A 23,013-nucleotide genomic window follows, 5' to 3' on the forward strand; every position below is an offset into this window, starting at 1 on the left:
GAGTCCCACAACTGATTTTGCAGAATTACGTATGACTTCATATACTCAAACACAGCTCCTCCTAATTCACATACTTCTGTATTTTAATCCCATTTTATTTATTCACTTTTTATAATAATATCAATATTATAATCACATTGTTATCTAAATAATCCTTGGCCTAACAACTGAAGAAATATAGCATAGAAAATAAAGTACATGCCTGAATACATAAGGGGATGCCCTGTAGCACAGCTGTATTTTCTCTAGGGACAGAAATTAACACCAAGTAACATCATGACAATACACTTATAAAAGATGAATTATTACTCTTGAATGCATGCACACAGTTCTCCTTTGCAAGAACTACATGAAACCCAGATGCAAAACATCTTTGAGAAGTTGTGCTCAGGTATGAATAGATATGAATATCATTACTACATACTTCAGATAATAAAAGTAATTGCAAAATGATGCTGTATGACACTACACTGCTGTGCAAAATAAAAAGCCAGGCAATGTAAACTAGACAAGTATGAACTACAATACGAGTTGAGAAGCTCATTTGGCAGTATATTCTTGGCATATGAGTCAAGTACAAGACTCTGGGGAAGCTTGTGTCATGCAGGTTTTCGGCTCCGTTCCCTAATGGAGACGCACATAATACTTCAGTTCCCTGCATTCCTCACAGTTTGTCACACAGCTAAGAAGTCACCAGAGACTTTTATTGTTTAACTTCATTTTATTTACTGTTTTCAGCATAGCTTATAAGGCGTCTCTATTAAACATTTACAGCTTTGCAACACTGGCGTACATCACTGCTTCAGAAAAATTCAACGTGCTGGCTCACGTCTAAAGTAAAGGATGGTATTTAAACAATCAGAACTGCACCAGAGCACTTCTGCAGGAGTATCTTTGGACCATGTTCCTTTTAGAAATTGCCTGCAATGTTCTGGTGGAACATTCAGCTTTTTTAGAACAAAAGGTTAAAAAAAGATCAGATGTGGTTTTCCTTTAATTTTCATAGTCTCTTGGATGACTTATGACTAAATGCACAAGTCATAACTAAATGGTCGTGATAATAAATCAAGTTCAGATTACTTCACCAGCCATCTAACCTATTTACTACTGAAGTTAACTACGATGAACCAAATCTGCTGTGGCACTATTTTATAACTATACCATTAGGTGAATGCTGATTATGTAGACATTTCATCCTGTCCTCACCTCCCATCAACCAGAAGGATTCTTTCAAAGGTACTGGGTAATTTCTCCACTAAACAGAACGATTATCCAAGCATCTATCACAAACTAATCTCTTGCAAAGAACAAAAACCTGCATTGTTGCTACTGACAGGAGTGAGAGCAATCCAAGACATGTCAATACTACTGTGTATGCAAGTCAGTGTCGTGAGTTGAAAATTAGAGAAGCTTTTCCCTTTGTTGTCTTGGATTAACAGCTCCACAGGAATTCAGTACTAGGATCAAGCTTTAGCCTGCTTACTAATGCACATAATTCGAACTTATTTCACGAATATGATACAACATACAGTATAAACACGAGGTTCAGTGCTACAAATGGAACAAGATGACTGAAATTTCTAACTAGAGCACAAGGGTCTTGAATGAGGTCCTGGGCTTCACAGCAGTATATAATATGCAATCAGGTACAGCCAAACAGTTGGTATGGCTTAACAAAAAGAATAAGTCATGTCTCCCACTAAGGTCCCAGGCTTCAGAACACTTGAGAAGCAAAATTTCCCTACCAGTTTCATGCCAGCAATACAAATGCAAACGCAGGTTTCTAACAGATGACTGTAGAGGGATCTTCAGCAGTCACTCCAGACACAAAAGGTATTGGTAACTGGGATAGTTAGGATCTGCAGTTTCTTAACTTGGAATTAAGAAAAATACTGCTCAAATTTTGCTACTGTGTGACAAAGATCAGCATTCCCTTTTTACAGCAGGCTACTCTAAATCATTCTCATTTTCATAAATCGTTACCTTTCACTTGAGAGATTCTGAGTACTTATTTCACAAAGGTTGAACCTCATTATCTAAGTGACTGAGAGCTTCCCCTTTTCAGGCTCACAGGCACAAAAATTGGTATCTCATGCTCTCTCTAATTTATCCTTTTTTCCAAGTTACATTAGTAGCAAAAATCATTCTGACATGCTTGGTCCAAGTTTGCTAGGGAGAGGAAAGGATTCAGCCCATCTAATTTTAGACACCTGCATCCAATCTAGTGAGATCACTTTTGTCATCCATGAGGAGAAAAAAACGCATCTAGAACACAGTAAACCCTATCCCCGCGCCAACGTCAAAAATAACTCTGAAGATCTCATATACCTTGTTGTTTCTTGGTGCTTTTGTCAATCATATTTACTGACCTATTCCCATATCTCACTCTTAAATGTCAAACTGCTTACAGCTGATGAAATTTTTTGCAGCATGTTCATACAGTGCACAGCACAACAACTAGCATTCATAGACTCTACAACATTTGAAATAAAATGTGAGCAGAAAGGAACCAAAGATAACATAAAGCAAAGAATTTCAAACTCCTTCCAAGGTATTGAGATTGACAGTTCTGTGTGATTATGGCATAGTTTCCAGGAAAACAGCCAGTTGTGATTTGAAGCTTTTAAGGGATGGAGGACCTATACATGTGTCTCCCACTGCAAGGCTTTATGTTGGTTTTGGATTAATCTTCCCAATTTGCTCTTCAATTTTCCAAGAACACCACAAAGTAATACAGATACTACAACATGTTATCATGCTCATATATCACTTCTGTAAAGACACAGAAGTTATGTTGACCCTACTGCGATAGAATTACACCAAGAAGGGCTCGTATTTGTGCATCTGGTCTCTTAAAATATTCCCCAAACAACTGAATTCCAGGAGGCAGGTACCACTGTATCAGCACAACCTGAATGCTTTGATGCAAAATTTAGGGCCTTGCACATGGTGGATTTTGGTGGGGTTTTTTTGTTTTTTTTTTAGCATTAGCACAATAGCAGCATTTTTCCACATTCTGGAACTCAGCAAGTCTTCTAACAGACTTAAAAAAAAACAGTAAACTAATCATTTTTCCAGCCAAATCTTGTAGGGTTTTGGATGCAAGTTATCTTTATATCATAGAATCACAGAATGGTTTGGGTTGGAAGGGACCTTAAAGATTATCTAGTTCCAAGCCCCGTGCCATGGGCAGGGACACCTTCCACTAGACCAGACTGCTCAAAGCCCCATCCAACCTAGCCTTGAAGACTTCCAGGGAGGGACCACCCACAACTTCTCTTGGCAACCTGTTACATTGTGTACATACTAAAACTTTCTTTAATTAAGAAGAGAAGATGTTCATTACCCTGAACATAACATCATTTCTGTCCAACTGCAAGAAAGACATTGCTACCAAGTTTTGCACTGTTTTTAATTTTACCATCTCTGCTAAGCAAGAGCTAGATTTATATAATTGCCAGACTCCACTGATTGTTAGTTAAAGTAGGAACTTTAGTAACTTTAAAATATTAACTTTAATTATGCTTGTCCTTAGCATTACAAATGTTTAGCTGATTTGTGAGAGTTCTAAGCTTCATTACTTATAACTTACCATTCTCAGTCTGGATCCCTGTACACATCAATGAGTAGTCCACAGAACTGTAACTCACAAGCTGAGAACCACTGAATTGCAACATTAAAAACAGAAGGAAAATCAAGCAAGGAAGTCAGAGCCACACATTACACTTGTGTTTGGGAGTGGATTAAATGTTGATTCACCTGGTGAGATGGTGTGGCTTTCCACACTATCTTTTGCTAAAGTTAAGTAACAGTTCTGATTGTAATTGTTTTTCAAAGTTTATTATGTCAGTAGACCTGTCATCTCCCTTATTTCCAATACACAATAACTGAGAAGCTGATTTCAGCCAAATAGTTCAGCTTCAGGGAAAATACTCTCAGGTCCGGTATATTTTTAGAACTATTCTTAAGCAAATCTCATATCTCTGTGCTTTGGATCAAGGACTTCAAATTCTGCCAGAGTTTTCAAAAAACGTACATTTTGCCCATGAGAAGAACAGCAACTTCTGACAGTGTTAAAATAGAACTGAAAAAGCAGGTTAAAGATTGGAAACAAAACATTATTCAGCAACATCTGTCCATCATACATGAAGTCAATATTAACTGTCTTGTTTCCCATATAAATGTCACAGTAATTATATATTTACAAATTTCATAAAATGATAATAGAATGGACAAGTCAGTGAACATGTCTAACTACAGAAATGTATTTATTCTGCTTAGTAGATAGAACTAGAATAAATATCGGTCAATGGCAACTAGAATTGATTGAATTCTTAGATCTAAAAGAAGCTCTACTTTTAAGAACAGAATTAGGCTTAACCATTGCACAGAGGAGAAACAAAAGGAAACTAAGTCACCAAAGCTGAAATAACACTGCTGTTTAATTCTGTTCAAATTGGGCAAGTTGTAAGTCTTCTCGCAAAACGTGAGTTGACAGAGTCAGTAATAAACTGATTAAGTCTTAGCAGCTACAACTTTCTAAGGTTCCATCTGTTCTGTACATGTGCCATCCTGGGTCTCTGCCAGATCTGAGGACTGGGACTCTCTTCTGTATTGTCAGTGACAGGACACCCCTGCTGTGCTCTGTCAACAAAGAAGTAGTGCCTGTTTGAATACATAGGTGACAAACTTGGAACTGTGTAGAATACAATTAATACAGACAGTCTGGTAAACAGAAACTGGTCAAGAAGAATAGAAAATATGGATGAAAAAGCAGGGGCATGGGAAAATAGCCAAAGCATTATGTAATAATACCACTAGGGGAAACAGGAAGTGACAACTTTCGGAATATTTGTTGAGGAAATGAAAACAGAGAGAACATAATAAGAAAGTGTCTAACAAACAACTTGGAAAAAGCATAAAAACATTTCAGAATGAGGAATCCTGCCAAACAATCTGCAAAGACAATAGATCAAGTTTTAAGAGGCATGCTCAGAGACAGTTTCTCTGCAGAAATATTTTTGTTGGTGTTCACCATGGAATAGCATGGTAACGGTCTCACATCAGGGTACTTCTTCATGGAAGACTCAAAGGGTCTGTCTCAAACAGAAGCGCTGGTAGAACTTAAAAACAAATTAAAAAAAATGGGAAAAAAAGCTAATTGCCAGAATGAGAAGGTATTTACTTCTTGAGCTTTGAAGGAACTATTGATGTTACTGAAAAATGTAACAGCTGAACTACTCAAGATTGTATATAATCTCTCACTTAAAACTGCCCTAGTACCAGTGGTTAACATAATCACTACCTTTAAACAGATTCTAAAGTAGACAAGAGAACTATAGACCAGTAAGCCTGATATTTATACTGAATAGAGTGATGCTTGTAAGTCTAACACAATTAGGAAATGAGTAAATATGATAAAGTATGGAAGGGTGACCAGGGCATTTGTAAAATAGTTACACTTCACAGATCTAATACAGCTTTTTAAGTTAAAAAATATCCAGAAGAGAAAGTTGGTTGGCAGCTTACTGAGTTTCAAAAAGGCACTTCCCAAAGCCTCTTAAAGAAATTAAGCCACACTGCAGAAAGACCTAATGTCCTTCCGTGAATAAATCACCGGTGAAAAGACAGAAAATAATGGTGGGCCTTGATGGTAACCTTTTGCAGTAGATGGACTGCTCAAGAGTTCCACAGGAACCTGTTCTGGGACCTGTGCTTTTCAACATATTCAGGAAGCAGATGTCCACAGACGCTACTCGGAACAGAAAAGATGAGGGTCAACTGTGAAAACATGCAGGACTTCTCTACTTGGAGTGGCTGGGAGGTGAAACAGGAGATGAAATTTAATGTACATAAGCACAAAGTGAGACAAAAAAAGTAAACATGCTTCTAAATTTATATATGCATCGGTCTCTGAGCTGGCTATTATCACTCTCAGATAACGCCAAAATGTTAAGTTAGAGTAGACACGCACAACAAAAAAAGTAAACTCATTCCTCAGCTGCAGACAAACAGGTAGACTATCAGGAATTGTCAGAAAAGAAACACAGAACAAAACAAAAAAACACCACTAAACTACTCTACAATTGCATGCTGTACTGAACTCTTCAATTCTGTTTCCTGATCCCAAATAAAATACAGTTCAAACCAGAAAAAGTACAGAATGTTACTGAGTATCTCCTGTACAAGGAACAACTAAATAAAATAGAATTCTTCAGCCTAGAGAAGAGAGAGATGAGAGGGGCTGTGCTCTCTCTGCAGCACTCAGTCACAGAGGAAGCAGTTGTTCCCCATGTCTTCCACTGGGACACCTTGGTGAAATCCCATGGGAACAGATGGCAAATGACAGGTTCAACTTAAACAAAAGCAGACTGTTCTTCACATTCCAGGTAATTAAGCTGTAGACATCTTTGCCGTAGGCTCTTCTGAATGTTAAATGCATCCATGAGCATATGAAATACTGGGTAAAATTTCAGAAGGAAAGTGCATCCAGACCCAGTAAATTCAGTGATGCCCCCTCTGGTTCAGGATATCCCACTGGTGGTTTGAAAACTATCACTATGGTCTTGCTTTGGATATTTTTCTCCCTATGCCCATGCTATTGCCTCTGTTAGAGGCAAGAGGCAGAGCTAGATGGACTCAGTGTGTACAGCTGGGTTTGCAAGTGCTGTTAGGGAACAGAAGAGAAGGAGAAACCAGACCGGCTAAAGAGACCAAGGGCACGAAAGGGAAGAGACAGAACATGTGCTACAGGTAGTACAGTATGCAGGAGGGGTGTACAGAGCATTATCGGCAAGGTTTGGATGGGGGAAGGGCTGCAGGACTCAGTGTAACCTGTGGGGAGGTGACTGAAGAACAAAAAAAAGGGGAGAAGAGGTTTCACAGAGGGCGACAAGTGCTTTCCCAGAAGTGCTTTCCCTAAGTGTGTGTGCTTGTTTCAATACCAGAATCAGTAATTAGAAGTTTGTTAATTGACAATAAATTAAATTGGGAAATTAGATCCTGATTTGAAAAGTTTACCTCCAATTAACTGAATTTTCTAAAACTACCAAGTATTTTTCACTGGAATCTCCAGGATTCTCTTCCTCTTACCAAATGAGTGTTTGGTGGACATCAACACCTTTACCTTCAAGGCCCCTACAGAAACAAGGGATTCTGTTCTCCGAAACTGGTCTCAGTTTGGGGAATGGAACATCATACTCTTTTTTTAGTCAGGTGACAACTCCTGAATTTCACGTTTGTTTCTATAGAGGGTATAATCTACTGTTAAGTAGGAGTACAAAGCAGAAGATTGTATGAGTTTAAAAGCCAAGTAAAATATCAAAATGAGCAAGTGTTAAGATCTCACCTGTAGTAAGTATGAGCCAGAGGTATCTGCACTGGAACTCTCATTTTGTATTGTATTCTGTTGGGTAATAGCATCCTCCTTCTTTCGCTCCTTCTGTCCTGCTTCATCATCTTCATACTCATCAAGGCTCTAAAACAAAAAAAATTTCAGTTACAAGAGAGTCTTTGTATGTTGCTTCGCATGCTTCCCACATTTCATAAGATTCATGCACCAGTGAATTTTTTCAAAGATTAATTTTCTATTTCAGAAAAGTTTCATTAAATGTTTAAATGTTTTTTCTTTGCATGGATATTGGTATCCCCAATACAAGAATAAAGCTTGACAACTAACTGCTTTTTCTTAATCACAAAAAAAAAAATAAAGAAATAATCAAATCAAGATCCAATTGGACAAAGCCCTAGGCAATGTTGTCCAAGTTCAGTGCTAATCCAGCTGTGAGCTGGAGCATGAACTATACCTGAGGTCTCTTCCATTTGAATGATTTTACAATCCTGTTTGTCACAATCAATAATTTTACCTCTACATAAGAGATTTTGAGGAAGCACAGAAAAGGAAAAAAAGAATTAGTTGTACACTTCACTCAATAGCTGACCTTTTGTAACACATCTGCTGACACTGAAGTGTCAGACTGAACCACCCATCTTAATTTTGCTCTCCTTATTTTTGGTTTTGTCTTTGAAAATTTTCTATTGGAAATTAGTAATTTTTAAATTAGTTGGACAGTCATTAATTACTAACGATTTATACTAGCATATAACATTTTGGTTCTTCATCATAAATGTTTCATACTAGATTTACTGAAATATTTGAAAGGATTAAGTTGATCACCTGACTGCTGACAGGTGAAAGACAGAAAAATAATTTTAAAAATAAAAATATTAAAAAAAAAAAAAAAAAAAAATCAGTAACACTGCCTCTGTTCTAGCTCAAAGCCATGCTGAGGCCAGGGTAGAAATATGAGGACTCAACCAGCTTCGGACTAAGTCAGCTATGTCTACATCAGTCTATTACTTTATCATGTACAAATTTACATATAGAAAAAAAAAACCCACAATCTCATGTTTAAGAGACCAACTTGAAGAGACATGAAGCTCCAAAAAACACTTGACCATGACATCACAAGCTGTTTGCCAACACTCTGCATTAAAAAAAAAGAGGTGTGTGAGACCTAGTTACAAAAACACAGGGAACTAGCCATTCTAAGGTACCAGAAAAAGCTTCTACGTGAATGTGCAGCAGCTTGAGAAACAGAGAATGGGTCTACAAGAGAACAAAAAGGAATGTCAAATTACTTCAATGGATGTTTCTAATGCATAAAAAACAAAATCACTATTCTGAGGCTTAGATACTGATGATCTCTGACATCATCTTATCCAAAGGACCCAAAACTAGTCAAAAGCATATGATGAGAATGCTGGAATGTAGCATTTTTAGAAAAGAAAGCCAGTGTTCTTTACTAACTGAAAATGGCACTAGCATATAAAACACTAACTTTGGCTGCTCCAAAGCGAACATTATGGTGATAGAAGTGCTAGAAACCTGACAAACTAGAAAGGTATATGTTTCCAAAAGTGAACAAATAAAGTGAACATCAGCGAACCTGAATAAAGGCCATTTAAATTCTCTACAGTAGCATTTCTGGTAGAATCCTAGTGCAATTTCACCAGTCTACTTCTAACCAACATTTTAATGCAACTGATGCAGACCTGTCTACTTCTACCAGAAGGAAAAGGCATACTTGAAAGATTATTACAGCTGAATCATTATACATTTAAAACCACTTTCAATAGGTGGTCTTTTCAAATAAAATAATTATAAATAAAAAGAGATTTAATTTGTTTTTCTCAGGTCCATTTTAACAGAGCTTTTAAAAAACACTGTCATGGCACATTCTAGGAGGTGATCTTTAAATCAAACAGCCTCTATATTTCATAAACTGTAACGCTTAAAAATTTTGGTAACATACTTAAGTCTGTATCTTAATTTATCCCATTATCCTAATAATCCATTCTGAAGTGACAAAATAAGAAATAATGAGCCACTACTGCAACAAGAAATGGAGTGATCTTCAGCTCTTACAAAACCGGTCTTGTTCAGAAAGAACTATGAGGCTCACAGAAGGTGTCCTATAAATTAAGAGTAATGTCATGCAGGTCAAGAATGATACTGTGTTGGAAAAAACAGGAAAACTTCCAGACTGTTCTTCCAGCTTCCCAGTTGTTCATGTAAGGGAATGAGAGAGTTTGACAGGAGTTTGGAAGCGCAGCCTCCAATAAGTGTAGGAGAAAGCCGAACTGGAGACAGAAAAGACGAGTAATCTTCACACATTTCAAAAAAGCTGTGCATTTTCAAGGAATAACATTCTTTAAGGAGAAGCATAAAGCTCAAATTACAATACTATAGGCAAAAAAGAAAAAAGCCTTTGTAGCGACTAAGTAGACAAGTGCTCCTTTCTTCACAAATTCTCTCCTTCTTCAGATACACGGCTTCTCATAAGCTTTCCAGAGGCCATCAGCATTCCACAGAAATATTTTTCTCTGAATACAATTACATCTGTGAGGAAGAATGTTTTTCTCTCTTTCAATAGAAGATCACCTGCTACTAACTATTGTCTTAGCCTTTTTGGACAGGAACAAAATGTCATCATCTGATACGAAATTTCCAGCCACCAAATTTTAAACTAAGCATTTTCAATTAGGATTTGCCAGCGATGTCCATTCTCACACTTTCCCTTCTCAGGAAGGTCCAAGATCACAAAAGACTGCTAATCAATACCATCAAAAGTATTCAATCCCCCTAAATAATTCATACTTCCAACGTTAAAGGCTTTCTTCCCAAGCATGGAAGAGTTAGCAATAGTTTATGTAAATCTAATTTGGAGGATACAACCTGCTTTGAATGTTACTGGGTTTTGCTTCCACTGCAGTTCCCTTCACTGGAGCGGGCCCAGAGCCAGCCGAGGCCAACACAAGTTCGAGTAGTGAGATCCACAGAAAAAGTGAGTTTTTATTACTTGTTACAGATGAGGTAGGATGAGTCACGGAGAGGTCAATCCTCACTATTTGCAGCCGATGTGGCAATTTGGCTAGGGTTGCCAATGCCTTCCTGCCCTAAAGCAGATTACTAGTCCCTTTCAAGGACCTTCTGTGATTTCCCAAACACAAAGGTTATATTGCCCTTCCAAACATACAGACGCGCACATACATGCACACTATTTAAACTATGTCCATGAAATGCCTGCTGATACGCCAACTCAACATGATAACACTATGGAATTTTAACATTTTCTACTGCTTTTTACTAAGTTACTACGTTTTGTTTCAATAACCATTAGTCTTAATACGGAAATTAATTTGTATTTGACTCACAATGAAATAAGCTTTCTTATGCAAAATATACTTTACATTCAATATCCTGCTTATATACTTCTCCACCAACTCAGGTTGCTAATCTTCAGGCTATGTATAATTCTAAGCTAACTTTCAGAGGCAGTAAAAATCAATAAAGCCAAGTTTCAGCTGATAGATTCTTATTATTGAAAAATCAAAAACATCCAAAGCGGTGTTACACACTAAAAACCATTTTTGTTCCAACTGCCTGCAGCTGAACTGCCTCAGCCCGCCAGACATTTCAATCAGATGGATTACGACGTTGCTCGCATTGCAGGCTTCTCTCGAATACTCCCCTCGCTTTAAAAACTAGTTTTCACGTCATTGAAAAGACAATAAATGCAGTAATTACTTTTGCTGTCAGCACAGCAAAGAAATGGACTTGTAACCACTGAGGTGTAATTCTGGCCCATTATATAATTCTCTCTGTCCATTCCCTTTCCCCTGCTTCTTTTTTAAATTTTGCTGCTAGGCACATACCATTTCAGATTCTTATTTTCCATAAAATCATCTGAGTTTTGCAGCAGCAGATATTCAATGTGACATTCCCACATCTGATCTTAATATAAGGAATCCACAGAAATTCTTTAAGTTTTTCTAGCATTTCAGAAATGTTTGAAGCTGTAGTATAACATTTTTCTGTAAACCTCTAGTATGGAAAACACAAGCAGAATAAGATGCTTTCAGAAGAATCAGACTGATGAAGGAAACAGCCACAAAGATATCCCCACATTCCAGCACGCCACCAGCCTGCGGTTTAAGGAGACTTCGTACAGAGAACATTTCTAAGGATTCACTGGGTTGCTTGCTATAAACATGCATGCATTGCTAAGAACAAACAAAAACTGGGAGGGACTGTCTTTTCCACGAAAACAGGCGGTATTCCTACATGCAAAAGACCAGTTTTCTGAGCGCACACAAGCTGCTCTCGGCGCAAGAAATGGTGCTGAGTCAAAATGTCACCTATCCCCAACCCCCTTCCTGCACGAACTTGCTTTTGCCTTGCAGTTTTGCTGGCGAGCACATATCTAAGAGCTTCCCAGCTCACTTCATGAAAGGTCAGTCAGGTTAGTTTCAGCAGGTTTTAATTAGCCTAGCTGATTTTGCCTGAACCAGATGCAAGCCCATTCAAACTATTTATTTCGCAGAACTCAGGGATGGTTGCGCTACTCAGCTTTTTGCAAATGATGAGCACTTGAGATAATAACATATTTAACCAGTACAGCAAGATGTGCAAGCAGATACGATTCTCTCAGTAAAACCCTGTGTTCAGCTTCAACATTGGGCAATAAATAGGAATCTCTACAACACAAGCACCATCGGTTATCTTGACTTTTTTTTTTTTGCTTCTTAACCACGCTAACAATCTTGGGGAGGAAAAAAAAATCTAGGCTTCTTCCCATTGCCCCAAAAACGACTTTGAACAATTAAAAATAATTTTTTAAAAAATAAATTTTGTCACAAGAGCATTTTCCATGTTTAGTAAAAGTCCAAAGTGCACTATCACAACTTCATATCAAGATGCTGGAAAAGTGCAAAGGTTTCTATTAAATGTAAACATTTCCCAAAAGCTTCCACAGTTGAAATTAACAAGAGAAGATATAAGAATTCTCTTTAACTCTGGAAAAAAAATGCAAATTAAAGACTACTATTTTACACATCATTTCCTTATAATCACACTTCTTACTGAGAACCAAATGCTTCCTCACTTTACCATGCACAGCTCTGATATCTGTTAAATGTTCATCTTTCTACTCTTTGCACAATATCAAACCTTTCTGTCATCACCTCCCAAAATACACAGCAAAACCAAGCAAAAACCCCAAACCTCAATGATTTCAGATAATATTGCCTACCCCCTTCAGAACGACTATTTTAATCATACTTTTTAAACCACTTTTATTACAATGTCCAGACAGTATGCAAAAATATTTAAGTAAAATGGGTTTACAGTAATATTTTATTAATTATTCTTTTATCACAACAACAGTATAACTGGACAAATTGTACCCTTTTCACTACACAAGCCTTTCACCAGGTTTAGCTTGCTTAAGTGCTTTTGTTTACATGTTGAAAAACAACCTTACAGAGATGAAAAGAGCTAATACTATTCATGGGAACTATCTAAACCAGTCCTTATGGATACAGATTACCCAGTAAAAGATTTTATTTTTTTTTTTAAGAACACTTGACCTTCATTCTCACATTAAGAGAGTCCAAAAAAGGGATACTCAACTTGAACACCTCATCTGAATGATCTTTGTGCCCTTCTAAAACTCTATGTAATCCAAATGGAGCGGTCCAATATCAACAATTCGTATGATCACAGGCATGGATTTTTAACTTACCCAGAAAAAGAGTAAAGGCAGGAATCCTTGGTATCTGAGATCAAAAGAGACCCAAATGCAGCAATGGGTCAGTGACCAGCAGGTGGGGCCAGAGCACAGCTGAAGGCGGCCGTAGGATGCGCTCATCCTGACCCACGCTGCCAACAAAGCAATCCAAAAACACGAGCATTGCCCAGAGACCAGCGAGATGCAGGTCTTGCTCTACAGAACTCATAGCATTCATGATTATTAAGTCACATTCACATTTTGTTTGAACTCTATCCTTTTCTCAACCCATAATGAGAATTTACAAGTGCCATACTTTGTACACTCAATTATATTTCAGAGCAAATACAATCTGCAGTCTTAAAATCCACTTAGAAATGTTTCTGGAAAAAACTAAGCCCACAACATTATTTGTCTGTATTAGAGCAAAATAACAAAGTATTTTGAATTCTTTTAAAGCTTTAAGTAAAACATCAACTACATTAACACTAGAATGTCAATTATCCCTCATTATAATAACAAAAAGCAGCTATGTTTGCAGTTTGTTATTCAGCAAAATACACTGTTTGGCCACGACTGTCTTCAAACATACCACAAGAATGAGTTCAAAAGTCAAATGTTTAACTTAAACTAATCGCCAAAAAATCCTTTATCACAAGGCTTGTCAAGAATGATTGGTGGCAATGCTCAATATAACTACTTAGTACGTGATACTAATATTAAATCTACAGAGTAAAATACCAGGGATACAGTAGAAACTGCAAAAGACAAGCTACCTAGCATTATTAAAATCCTTCTAGAAAAGAGAAAAACATAATAAAAAATAGGGATTGGCAAGCTCTCAGAATTAAGCACCAAACTATTTAATACTATGCTTAAAGTTAGCATCTTCGTGCCTTTTCCGTTTGATCACCACCTAAGAACGGGCATACAAAACAGCAGAATTGACTGAAGATCCTTATGTAAAGAAGTCAAACTGCTGACGCCTGTTCCATGGGGAAATTATTATATGAATACAATAAATGATTCATCCAAAAGAAGTACCAATGCCTTGCTCCTAAAAGAAAATAAAAACCAACAGCAACTAAAGGGGCTAAGAGAAAAGCAGCCACATCCTCGTCTTGCTGTCAGTATGATCCACATGCAGTTCCAGCCCACCTGACTTCCAGAACTTCAGGGCCCAGACTTCAGATACAGCACAGCTCTATGTGCTAGAAGAGTGTAATTAAACATCCCCCTCCTTTTTGAAATTTTTGCACACTGCTCTTCTCATCTCTATACTCTAATCAAGTTTTGCTAGTGACAACATGTCCTTTTCCCTCCTCTGCTGGTGTTTTACATCTGGTATACAGCGTTAAGAAGACTAATTCTGCACAAAGAAATCACTAATAGCATTGACATACAAATCTAAAAGTCAAAGAATGTTCCCAAGAATCTCACACACAGCAACAAAAAAATATATCAGAACTTTGCTCCAAAGTGGAGTCAGTCACCAAATCCATCTCCTCAGCCTCCTAATTAACATCCTGAAATGATGTATCCTACCTAACACAGAGATCGCAAACCAGTAGCTAAACAGAAGAAACCTAGCAAAACAAAGTTTGCCTGTTTCAGCCAGTAGGAAAAAAAAAAGAGAATTGTTGAGTTGAGGATATTTGCACTGTTCACAGAAGGAAATATTTCTCAGTTTGCATCATGCCATACATGTTCAGGAAACAACCACCACAGACTGCAAGAACAGAAAGAGAACTTGCCTGGATGTATATAAAAACCAAGCTATAGCTTACAGACTTGATGCCCACCTACCACTATTTTTCCTATAAACTTGCTCTGTATTAGATACGATTCTGGAAGATACTGGTATTAGACAGCATGTAAACTATCTGGAATGGGAGCAGTTTACCCACCAGGAACGATGGCTGAACAAAAGCCACTCAGAGAACAGTTAGATAATGAAGTTTAAATGCCTGTAACAACCATCATTTTGCCTTCCATTGCCATGTACTTCTGCCAAAACTAAGCAAATACAAACAACGCTCCAAAAGAGAGAAAGATGTAATTGTCATGTAGATAAAGACCATACAGATTGAGCACTCCTTTCTCTTTAAAGCCAGAAGAACAGCAAGAGAAACAAATCTTGGAGATTAGCACACAATTTTCAATAATAGAAGTATTCCTTTTAAACGTGATCAAGTAGTATAGAAAGCATCTAAACCATGTTTTCTTCCCTAGTACATTCTATGGTACTTCTAAAAAGAAATAAAGATGAAATTCAGTAATTTGAGGAATGTTCTGAAAGGAGATCAAACAGGTTAATCAGTGTACCGTATTTCTAACTATCCTATCCTCTGAAGCATGCAGTTTGTAGCAATTTAAATTGTCTGAATATCAAGTTGCATTTAAAACGTTAGGTTTTTTTTTTAAATGCAGTACAGTGCCTTCATAGGTTTCTGCTCTCTTGCTTAACGGGCTAATTGTCATTTTTCTTTTTCTACCCAACTGAACCTCATTCAGTGTTTACACAACAGTGGGTGTGGGATTGGTCAAACTAAACAAAGTCAAAGAGGCTGCTGGACAACCCAAGTGAGCACGAACAAGCCACGACAACAGACTCAGAAACCAATTCCAAGAGAAAAAGAAAACTTGGGCACAATGCTTTTTTTGCGAGTGTTGTACTGCATTTCTCATTTGGGAGTGGGATCTTCTGAATCCATAGAAAAGCTGATAAAACATCAACCAGGTTTTCTGCTTTCCCAGCTGTTTCTTTTGAGCCCTAATATAAATAGCTGTTCTAACCAGACAGATATGGACTCTATACTCAGCCATGGGGCAGAACAGGAGAGGAAGTACTGAAAAAGCACCTTAAACATGATAGGCACATATCTGGATAAAAACCATTGAATTTGACTTTCAAGGTAATAAGTACGCACTTTTGAAGGCCCTCAGCACTGGATGTCAGGAATAGACAGTACTGATCGAAGCCATGCAGACAGACAAAGCACATCTGTAGTACCAAAGCCTGCTAGGATGGCAATACTCAGATAAGATCAAAAAAGTCTGAAGTTGCTCCTGCAGTCAATATTCTAACTGTTTCTTGGGAGAACACCTTATACCTACAAATTAATCCTAGCAACAATGCTGTGAAGCTGTTTCCCAACCTAGACTTCTGAGAGCACTCTTTAGCTCTGCATTTGGAAGGAAGACCTCTTCCTCAGGGGCTCTGCCAACACTTTGTTTTTGTTAAACGCTCGTACCAATGTCCAAGGCTCCTAATGGAAGTCCCGTCCAGGTTCGCACAGTGCAATCCCATGTCCTAACAGCATGAGTCTTCTGTCAGGAGCATTTGTACCCCTGCTTCTTACAGAAACTGTGCTCAGAAATCACAGCTCTGTTGTCCTCATATTTTTTGAGGTCACTAGTGATGGGGGCGGTAAGGGGGGTGGTGGTGGTGTGTTCCAGACAGTAATAAATAACATTTAATAATAGATTAGTATCTTTAAAATATGAAAGTTGCACAGGTGTGGATTTTTTTTTTAATTCAAGTTTGCTAAAAGTGAAAGATGCAGATCAGCTGCCACAGTAATTCAAGGGCTAGACAAAGCAGGCAGTCACCCTTCCACCTGAGCAGTCAGCGCTATATACAGCCCTGAACCAGCTCAGCAGGTGCTTGACTCTTCCCATTCAAAGGCTCTGTGAGGAACTGAAGGAACTATAGTATTGACTTAGGAGTGAGGAGGAGAAAGCGTGGGAGACAGAAAGAGCTGTGGGAAAGGAGCATAGAAAGAACATGCAGCTAATGCCTGGTGAGAGGTAGCTACACAAGTAAACTGAGATTACGGCAGCAAAAATAAGCAAGCAAGCAAAGGACACATCTGTTTCAACCGGTCTGAGAAGCAAAACTATGCATTATACTTATTTGTGGTCTTTCTGTCATTGTCAGAATGATCTGCCTAATTTCCCCTGCAGCACTCACCCAAAATCTTCACATTTTGATTACCGGGTCTAAGACAGAGCTAGACATACTCCACTCCCAGAAGATAAGGAAAACTAGGACTTCAGGATGGGAGCATGCAGATAGACAAGACTTTGCCACTCAGGACCATTTCAAGTGAACAATTTAAGCCTACAAAACAGTACCAGCAGGTTCAAGTACCTTAATACAAAAGCCGCATTTGAATACGGTGACCTCAGAACAGAGAGGAACATGCACAGACACAAAGCCAAATCAATCTAGGTGTGAGGAAATGTAGTATAGGATCGTAATGGGAGGAATGAGTCACATCACGCAGTTGGTTCAAAACAACCTCACACTACTCTAGCTCATTGCTTAAGAGAGCTATGGCATTTCTACAGCAAATCAAACCAGAAGAAAGCAGGAATAAACAAAGTAGGGGAAATTCTGCATAAATAAAAGCTTATATTTGCAAGTGCAGAAAAAGTTTGTACAAAAAAGGCAATTTTCCATTAGTGTTTTTTTAATTGTTGAGTGACTGATACAGTTTTGGGGGCTTTTTAGCTCTACAGTCACTTGCATAAAATACAGCATAAGTCTTGGCCAGGTCTTCAGCAACCAAGCAGCTCTTTGCACATCAACAGAACTACCTTTTCAGGCCAGACAGCTCAAGCAAGTCATTAAGATTTCAGCTTATAAGGCATTTGTTATCTTGATTCGTAACACCAACCATAACATGCATTTCTCAACTGTAAAACAGGAATAAAGGGCAAAGTCCTCTTTTTTCAGAAGTACTCAGAAATCTGCCCATTAAGGATGCTCAGGAAACTGTTACGTGCTGACCTGGATCTGCTCTGTGCTCCAGACGCAAGGCACTGGCAAGGCTCTCCCTTGCTGAGGCACAGGGTAAAGGGCTATGACACCCTTCCCCCTCATCTTCTATTGAGGGTAAAGAGAGCTGTGAGGTTAAGCTGATACACAAATTAACATGCATAGTCTTGTCCTCGGTAACTGCTCACATGCGTTGTTCGCTGTAGACCATGCTGTGGTAAACACAAGGTAATTCAAGCTTTACCATCCCCCAGTGAAAGAAAGGTAAACAATTTTACATATCCTGTAGGTACCACAGGGCAGGAGCATTCACACCGTTACCATGGAGCAGCCCTGAGCCATTCATGTGTCCTTCCCAAGAGTCTTTCACTCTGACCAAAGAGGACAAGGAATTAGCATGAGCTGACAACACTGTAGATGGGATTCAGAGCTCAATTCATCTTGTGCAATAACCTATCACAGCCAAATGATACTTTAAAACCAGATCTATTTTCTTCATTTAAGAATCTTCATGACAAAAAAAAAAAAAACTTTCAAAGATAAAATGATGCTCGAGTAGGGGACTTCACATAGTAAATGGGGGGAAAACCCAAAACCCAACAACAACAACAAAATAAATCCCCCCAGCCATTGCTACACTTGCACTCCAATCCACGCCAGGGGAACACAAGTGAGGATGTATCTGAGGAGTCGTCAGGACTGAGGATTCTGCTGTTCACGTTATTAAAACGTGCTTTTAATTTCTCAGACTACAAGCTAAAGCCTGTAATAATGTCACTTGGAAAACAGAAGGCTGAGTGAGCATCTGAGGGTGAAGAGGAATGTTTTCACAGGCGCAGTTAGTAAATACCACTGGCTCCTGCAGACATTCTTCCTTAAATGGAAACTAGCACTGCTTTAGGTTAGAAAAAAAAAAATCTCTTGATACAATAGAAGTGATAGGCTAGCTATTAACCTTTTAGCACCTGCATTAAAAGTTATATATATATATATATAGCCTTCTGCTAATATTTGTAACTTTTTGTTCAATGTTTAAAACTCTTCCCCTCCCCTGTCATATGATTCTTGTCTGTAGATTCGGAAGAGTAAGAAATCCAAAAGTCTCTCAAACACTATTAAAACAATGTGGAAATAAAATCTCTCTGCATATCTATGACTAACTGTATGAGGGTACTAGACAATTTAAAGAAAGGAAACTACCCCAGATAGACTCAGAACTGAACCTTCACCCTAAAGCTGAGCCAAACTTTATTTGGACGCTGAAACAACTCTGCATTGCTTTGATTTTATTTTTACTTCCTATTTTTTATTTTCACATGCCCCCCCCGGCAATTGCTTTTTCCAGCCAAGAAAACAAGACTTCTCCCTCCCCCAAGATTCCTAACAAATTTAACAACATGATAGACAAGGGCTTAGGCTCCACAACAGCTTAAATTAGCCTGTGTCCACTTAGCCATACTCCACCTCTCCCTCTTTCCCGCTCCTGCCCATGAGCACCTACCAGCCCTCTGCATCACCTCCCCTGACACTGGCAAGCTACATCAGGCTAATTTACTAGCAGAAAGCTACCTCTATAAAAAGTGAATAGTCTTTTGCACACGTTGGTCTGGCTAACTACACGATCAAATGAGTGCCAGCATCAGCACAGGCAAGTCAGATAAAAGCAAGTTAAACTCTCACAAAATTAAAACCTCTGCAACTCAAACCACAGAAATATTGAAGTATTCATCTAAAAGCACATACTGATGCGGAACATTATTAATTCTTTTGGGATATAAATCGCGTCCCTGATAATAGTAAATATCATCTGTTTTTAAGGAGAAACTAATTATTGATTCAGATTTCAGAGCTCTGACACATCGCCAAGATGACTTCTTTAACCCACAGGTTGTATGGGCTACAGAACAGTTTTCCCCTCGTAACCTGCACGGCTGCTATTACTCTAAGTAGCAACAAGAGGACTACTACAGAGCTGCAAAGCTCATCCGTCCAACCACTTGAAGTTTCACCAGCACGCCACATAATGGCATAGAGTCCTGTGTTATGATTCCTAACACAAAAAAGCCCATCAGGAGTCAAGGACAGTGGATTAACATGCTCCTTCTTACAGTCTGGCCCCACAGGCAGATGGGCCATTGTAACTGAAAGAAAACTGCAACATAAATATAAATGAGCAGGATGGAGAGACAAGACAAGCTGGACTACTTCACCTGTTTCTTCCACCACAAACAGCATAAACTCAGAAATACCTACAGATTAGTCAAGCACCCCAGCCTCAACTTCTGCTCATCCTGAAGCCTGCACTGCCCATTCTTCTGTCCTGGCACAATGTTTACTTGTAGAGGAACTGATCCCACTGTAAATGAATTCATCAAAACCCAAAAATGTTACTTTCAGACCTGCCACTTCCACTATTATAAAAACAGGTGTCCACACACAACAAAAGGGACAGCGTAAGGACAGGACTTGGCCTAACTCCTTGTTAAATTTCTATCAAATTACCCCTTCTCTTGGCACAGATATGCAAAAATGTCACTAAAATACGTATACCTTATATACATAATGTTCCTCACGTTAGTAATTTCTCCTGTTAACATATGCAAGCAATTTTAGGAAGAAATATCCCTTGAAATCAAGACCACAAATATCATAACACAGCTATTACACTATGCCCTATGTACTAGGGTTTTGGTATTCTCTTATTACTGCTTTAAGTAAAATTTTCCGCATTTTTTTAAATAGAACTCCTTTTTCTTAAGACAATCAGAGCTCCATTCTCACTTCCATGATTCTTTTTATTGCACTTCTGACATGGATTTGTGATAAGATAAAAAGAAGGTATTGTTAATTAAGCTGTAGTAGTTTATGCCTGAAATATAAGTCTGGCCTAGGATCTTTTGCTGCCTGTGAATCTGAAAACGTGAAACAGCTAGGCTAACATTTGGCAATCTTCATTTATATATAATGGAGTACCTTATTAATTGGAGTTGCGATAATAAAAGGCTCTGACTCTCTTCTGTAGCTGCTTTTCAATTTATGGTTTGTGTTTGAAGACTGTTTTAAAAAAGTATAGAGAAGGAAGAGAGACATAAGTACATCCATGCACTGTCATATCAAACACCCACAAAAGGCTTTCACAGTCATTCACCACTGATACAAAATGCTGTAAGAAAGGATTTCTCCCAAAAGTCCAGCTAACATTATAAACAACTTATTGGGTCAGTGACAGAAAAAAAATCACTTTGCAGATAGGATGCAGATTGATTCACTTATGCATCTCACTAAATCTAATAAGATTTTGTTGCAAAAACAACAAATACATTACACAAAAAACAACAAACCAAAAGCCTCACACACAAAACAAGGGCATAGAGCAGTCTGCCTAGAAAAGCAATCTTCATCACTGTAAATCTTAAAGAACACATCATTGTCAGATAAATGTCAGGGATAACACAGGTACAAGGACCCTGTTGGGACAAGGTGTCAAACTAGATGATTCTTCAAAGTCCCCTGCAGCCTTATTTTCTAGGATTTTATAACAGTAAACTCTTTGCAGGAAAAGTTGCAGTGGCAACAGATGTAACAAATAAGGATAACAAATTGCACCAAGAACATACTTCTCCCCACCAACCTTCCTACATACATCCCTGACACTGTTTAAAGCTGGGCTGGCTATTAACCCAGTGGCAGACACTCTCTGTTAACCCTCTCCCCCTCCCCACCCTAAGGGAAAGGGAAAAGGGAGAGAGACTTACAGGTTGGAAAGTTAAAACAGTTTTAATAAACTATAGTAATGAAAAAGAGTATAATAAGAATAATAGAAATAATCAAATACATACAAATATATACAAAAACCAAGATTGAGAGCTTGGAAATCCTCCTCAAGCAGAGTTGCTTCCCCCAGCACGGGCAGAGGGGAAAATGCAGTAGCTCCCCCTGCCATCACACCTGCAGGCTTTTAACTGGAGAATTGGCAAAGCTGGTACCAATCAGTGGAAGACAGGAGGGCCCCTCCCTCCTGGGCCCCACCTCCAGGAGGCAGTGGGTTAGTGATAAATAGGAAAGTGAGAATGACGTGTGTGGGATGGAATACCTCGTTGGTCAATCTTGGGTCACCTGCCCTGTCTGCTCCTCCCTGCAGGTGCGACCCCCCTTCGGCTCTTCACTCATAAGCAGTGAGGAATTTAGCAGTGACCTTGGTTTCTCTAAGACTAATTGGCCTGGTTTGGGCCAAACCAGGACATTCCACCCCTTATTCCATATCATTCACGTCATACTCAGATCACCACTACCTTTTCATTTTCAAATATATACACATATCACTAGTTTATGATTCATCTTTATGCAAAAAGTTCATCAAGTTCATTTGGTTCAGGATTGTGGGTTTCCATCTGGCTAGCAGTCTCTCAGCAGTCTCTCTGGCTAGCAGTCTCTCTTTCGTCATGGTTCGTGCCCACGGGTTGCAGGTTAAAGATGTCAGACTCGAGGAGGTTACTGGACGCCACTTGATGAAGCTAGCTCCGGTCTCATCACCACTGTCTTAACCTGAAAGACACTTATGCAGCAACAACATACAGTTCAGAATTAAGTAGTCTCACCCAGAATCACATCACCTTCAGGGACACATTGGACTTCACCATCTTGCAACATCACCCACCAAGTACATCCAGGTCCCTGAGCAAAAGCAATCCCACGAATGGGTTTCCTTTGCCCGTTACAGGAAGAATCCAGACAGTTTTTCCCAATAGATTCCTTTCATGCACCACAGGGACTTTATCTCCTTCTACTGTATGTAGAAGGTCTGACTGAGCAGGGCCAGCTCGATTGATAGATCCCCTGGTGTTAACTAACCAGGTAGCTTGTGCCAGATGTTTATCCCAGTTTTTAAAGGTTCCACCCCCCATTGCTTTCAGGGTAGTTTTTAACAGCCCATTATACCGTTCAATTTTCCCAGAGGCTGGTGCATGATAGGGGATGTGATATACCCATTCGATGCCGTGCTCTTTGGCCCAGTTGTCTATGAGACTGTTTTGAAATGAGTCCCATTGTCCGACTCAATTCTCTCTGGTGTACCATGTCGCCACAAGATTTGCTTTTCAAGGCCCAGAATAGCGTTCCGGGCAGTGGCATGGGGCACAGAGTATGTTTCCAACCATCCGG

The 23,013-nt window shown here is 38.8% G+C and overlaps 1 protein-coding gene across 1 annotated transcript in view; it reads right to left on the reverse strand.

Moving 5' to 3' along the window:
- Positions 1-23,013, reverse strand: part of PAWR (pro-apoptotic WT1 regulator) — a 92,431-nt gene that overhangs the window by 36,676 nt on the left and 32,742 nt on the right. Inside the window, exon 2 of the mRNA XM_068402124.1 lies at positions 7,349-7,477. Coding sequence (XP_068258225.1) covers positions 7,349-7,477 — 129 coding nt within the window. The remainder of the gene's footprint in view (positions 1-7,348; positions 7,478-23,013) is intronic.

The sequence above is a fragment of the Nyctibius grandis genome, chromosome 5, assembly GCF_013368605.1.
Source record: "Nyctibius grandis isolate bNycGra1 chromosome 5, bNycGra1.pri, whole genome shotgun sequence".
Lineage (NCBI taxonomy): Eukaryota > Metazoa > Chordata > Aves > Nyctibiiformes > Nyctibiidae > Nyctibius > Nyctibius grandis.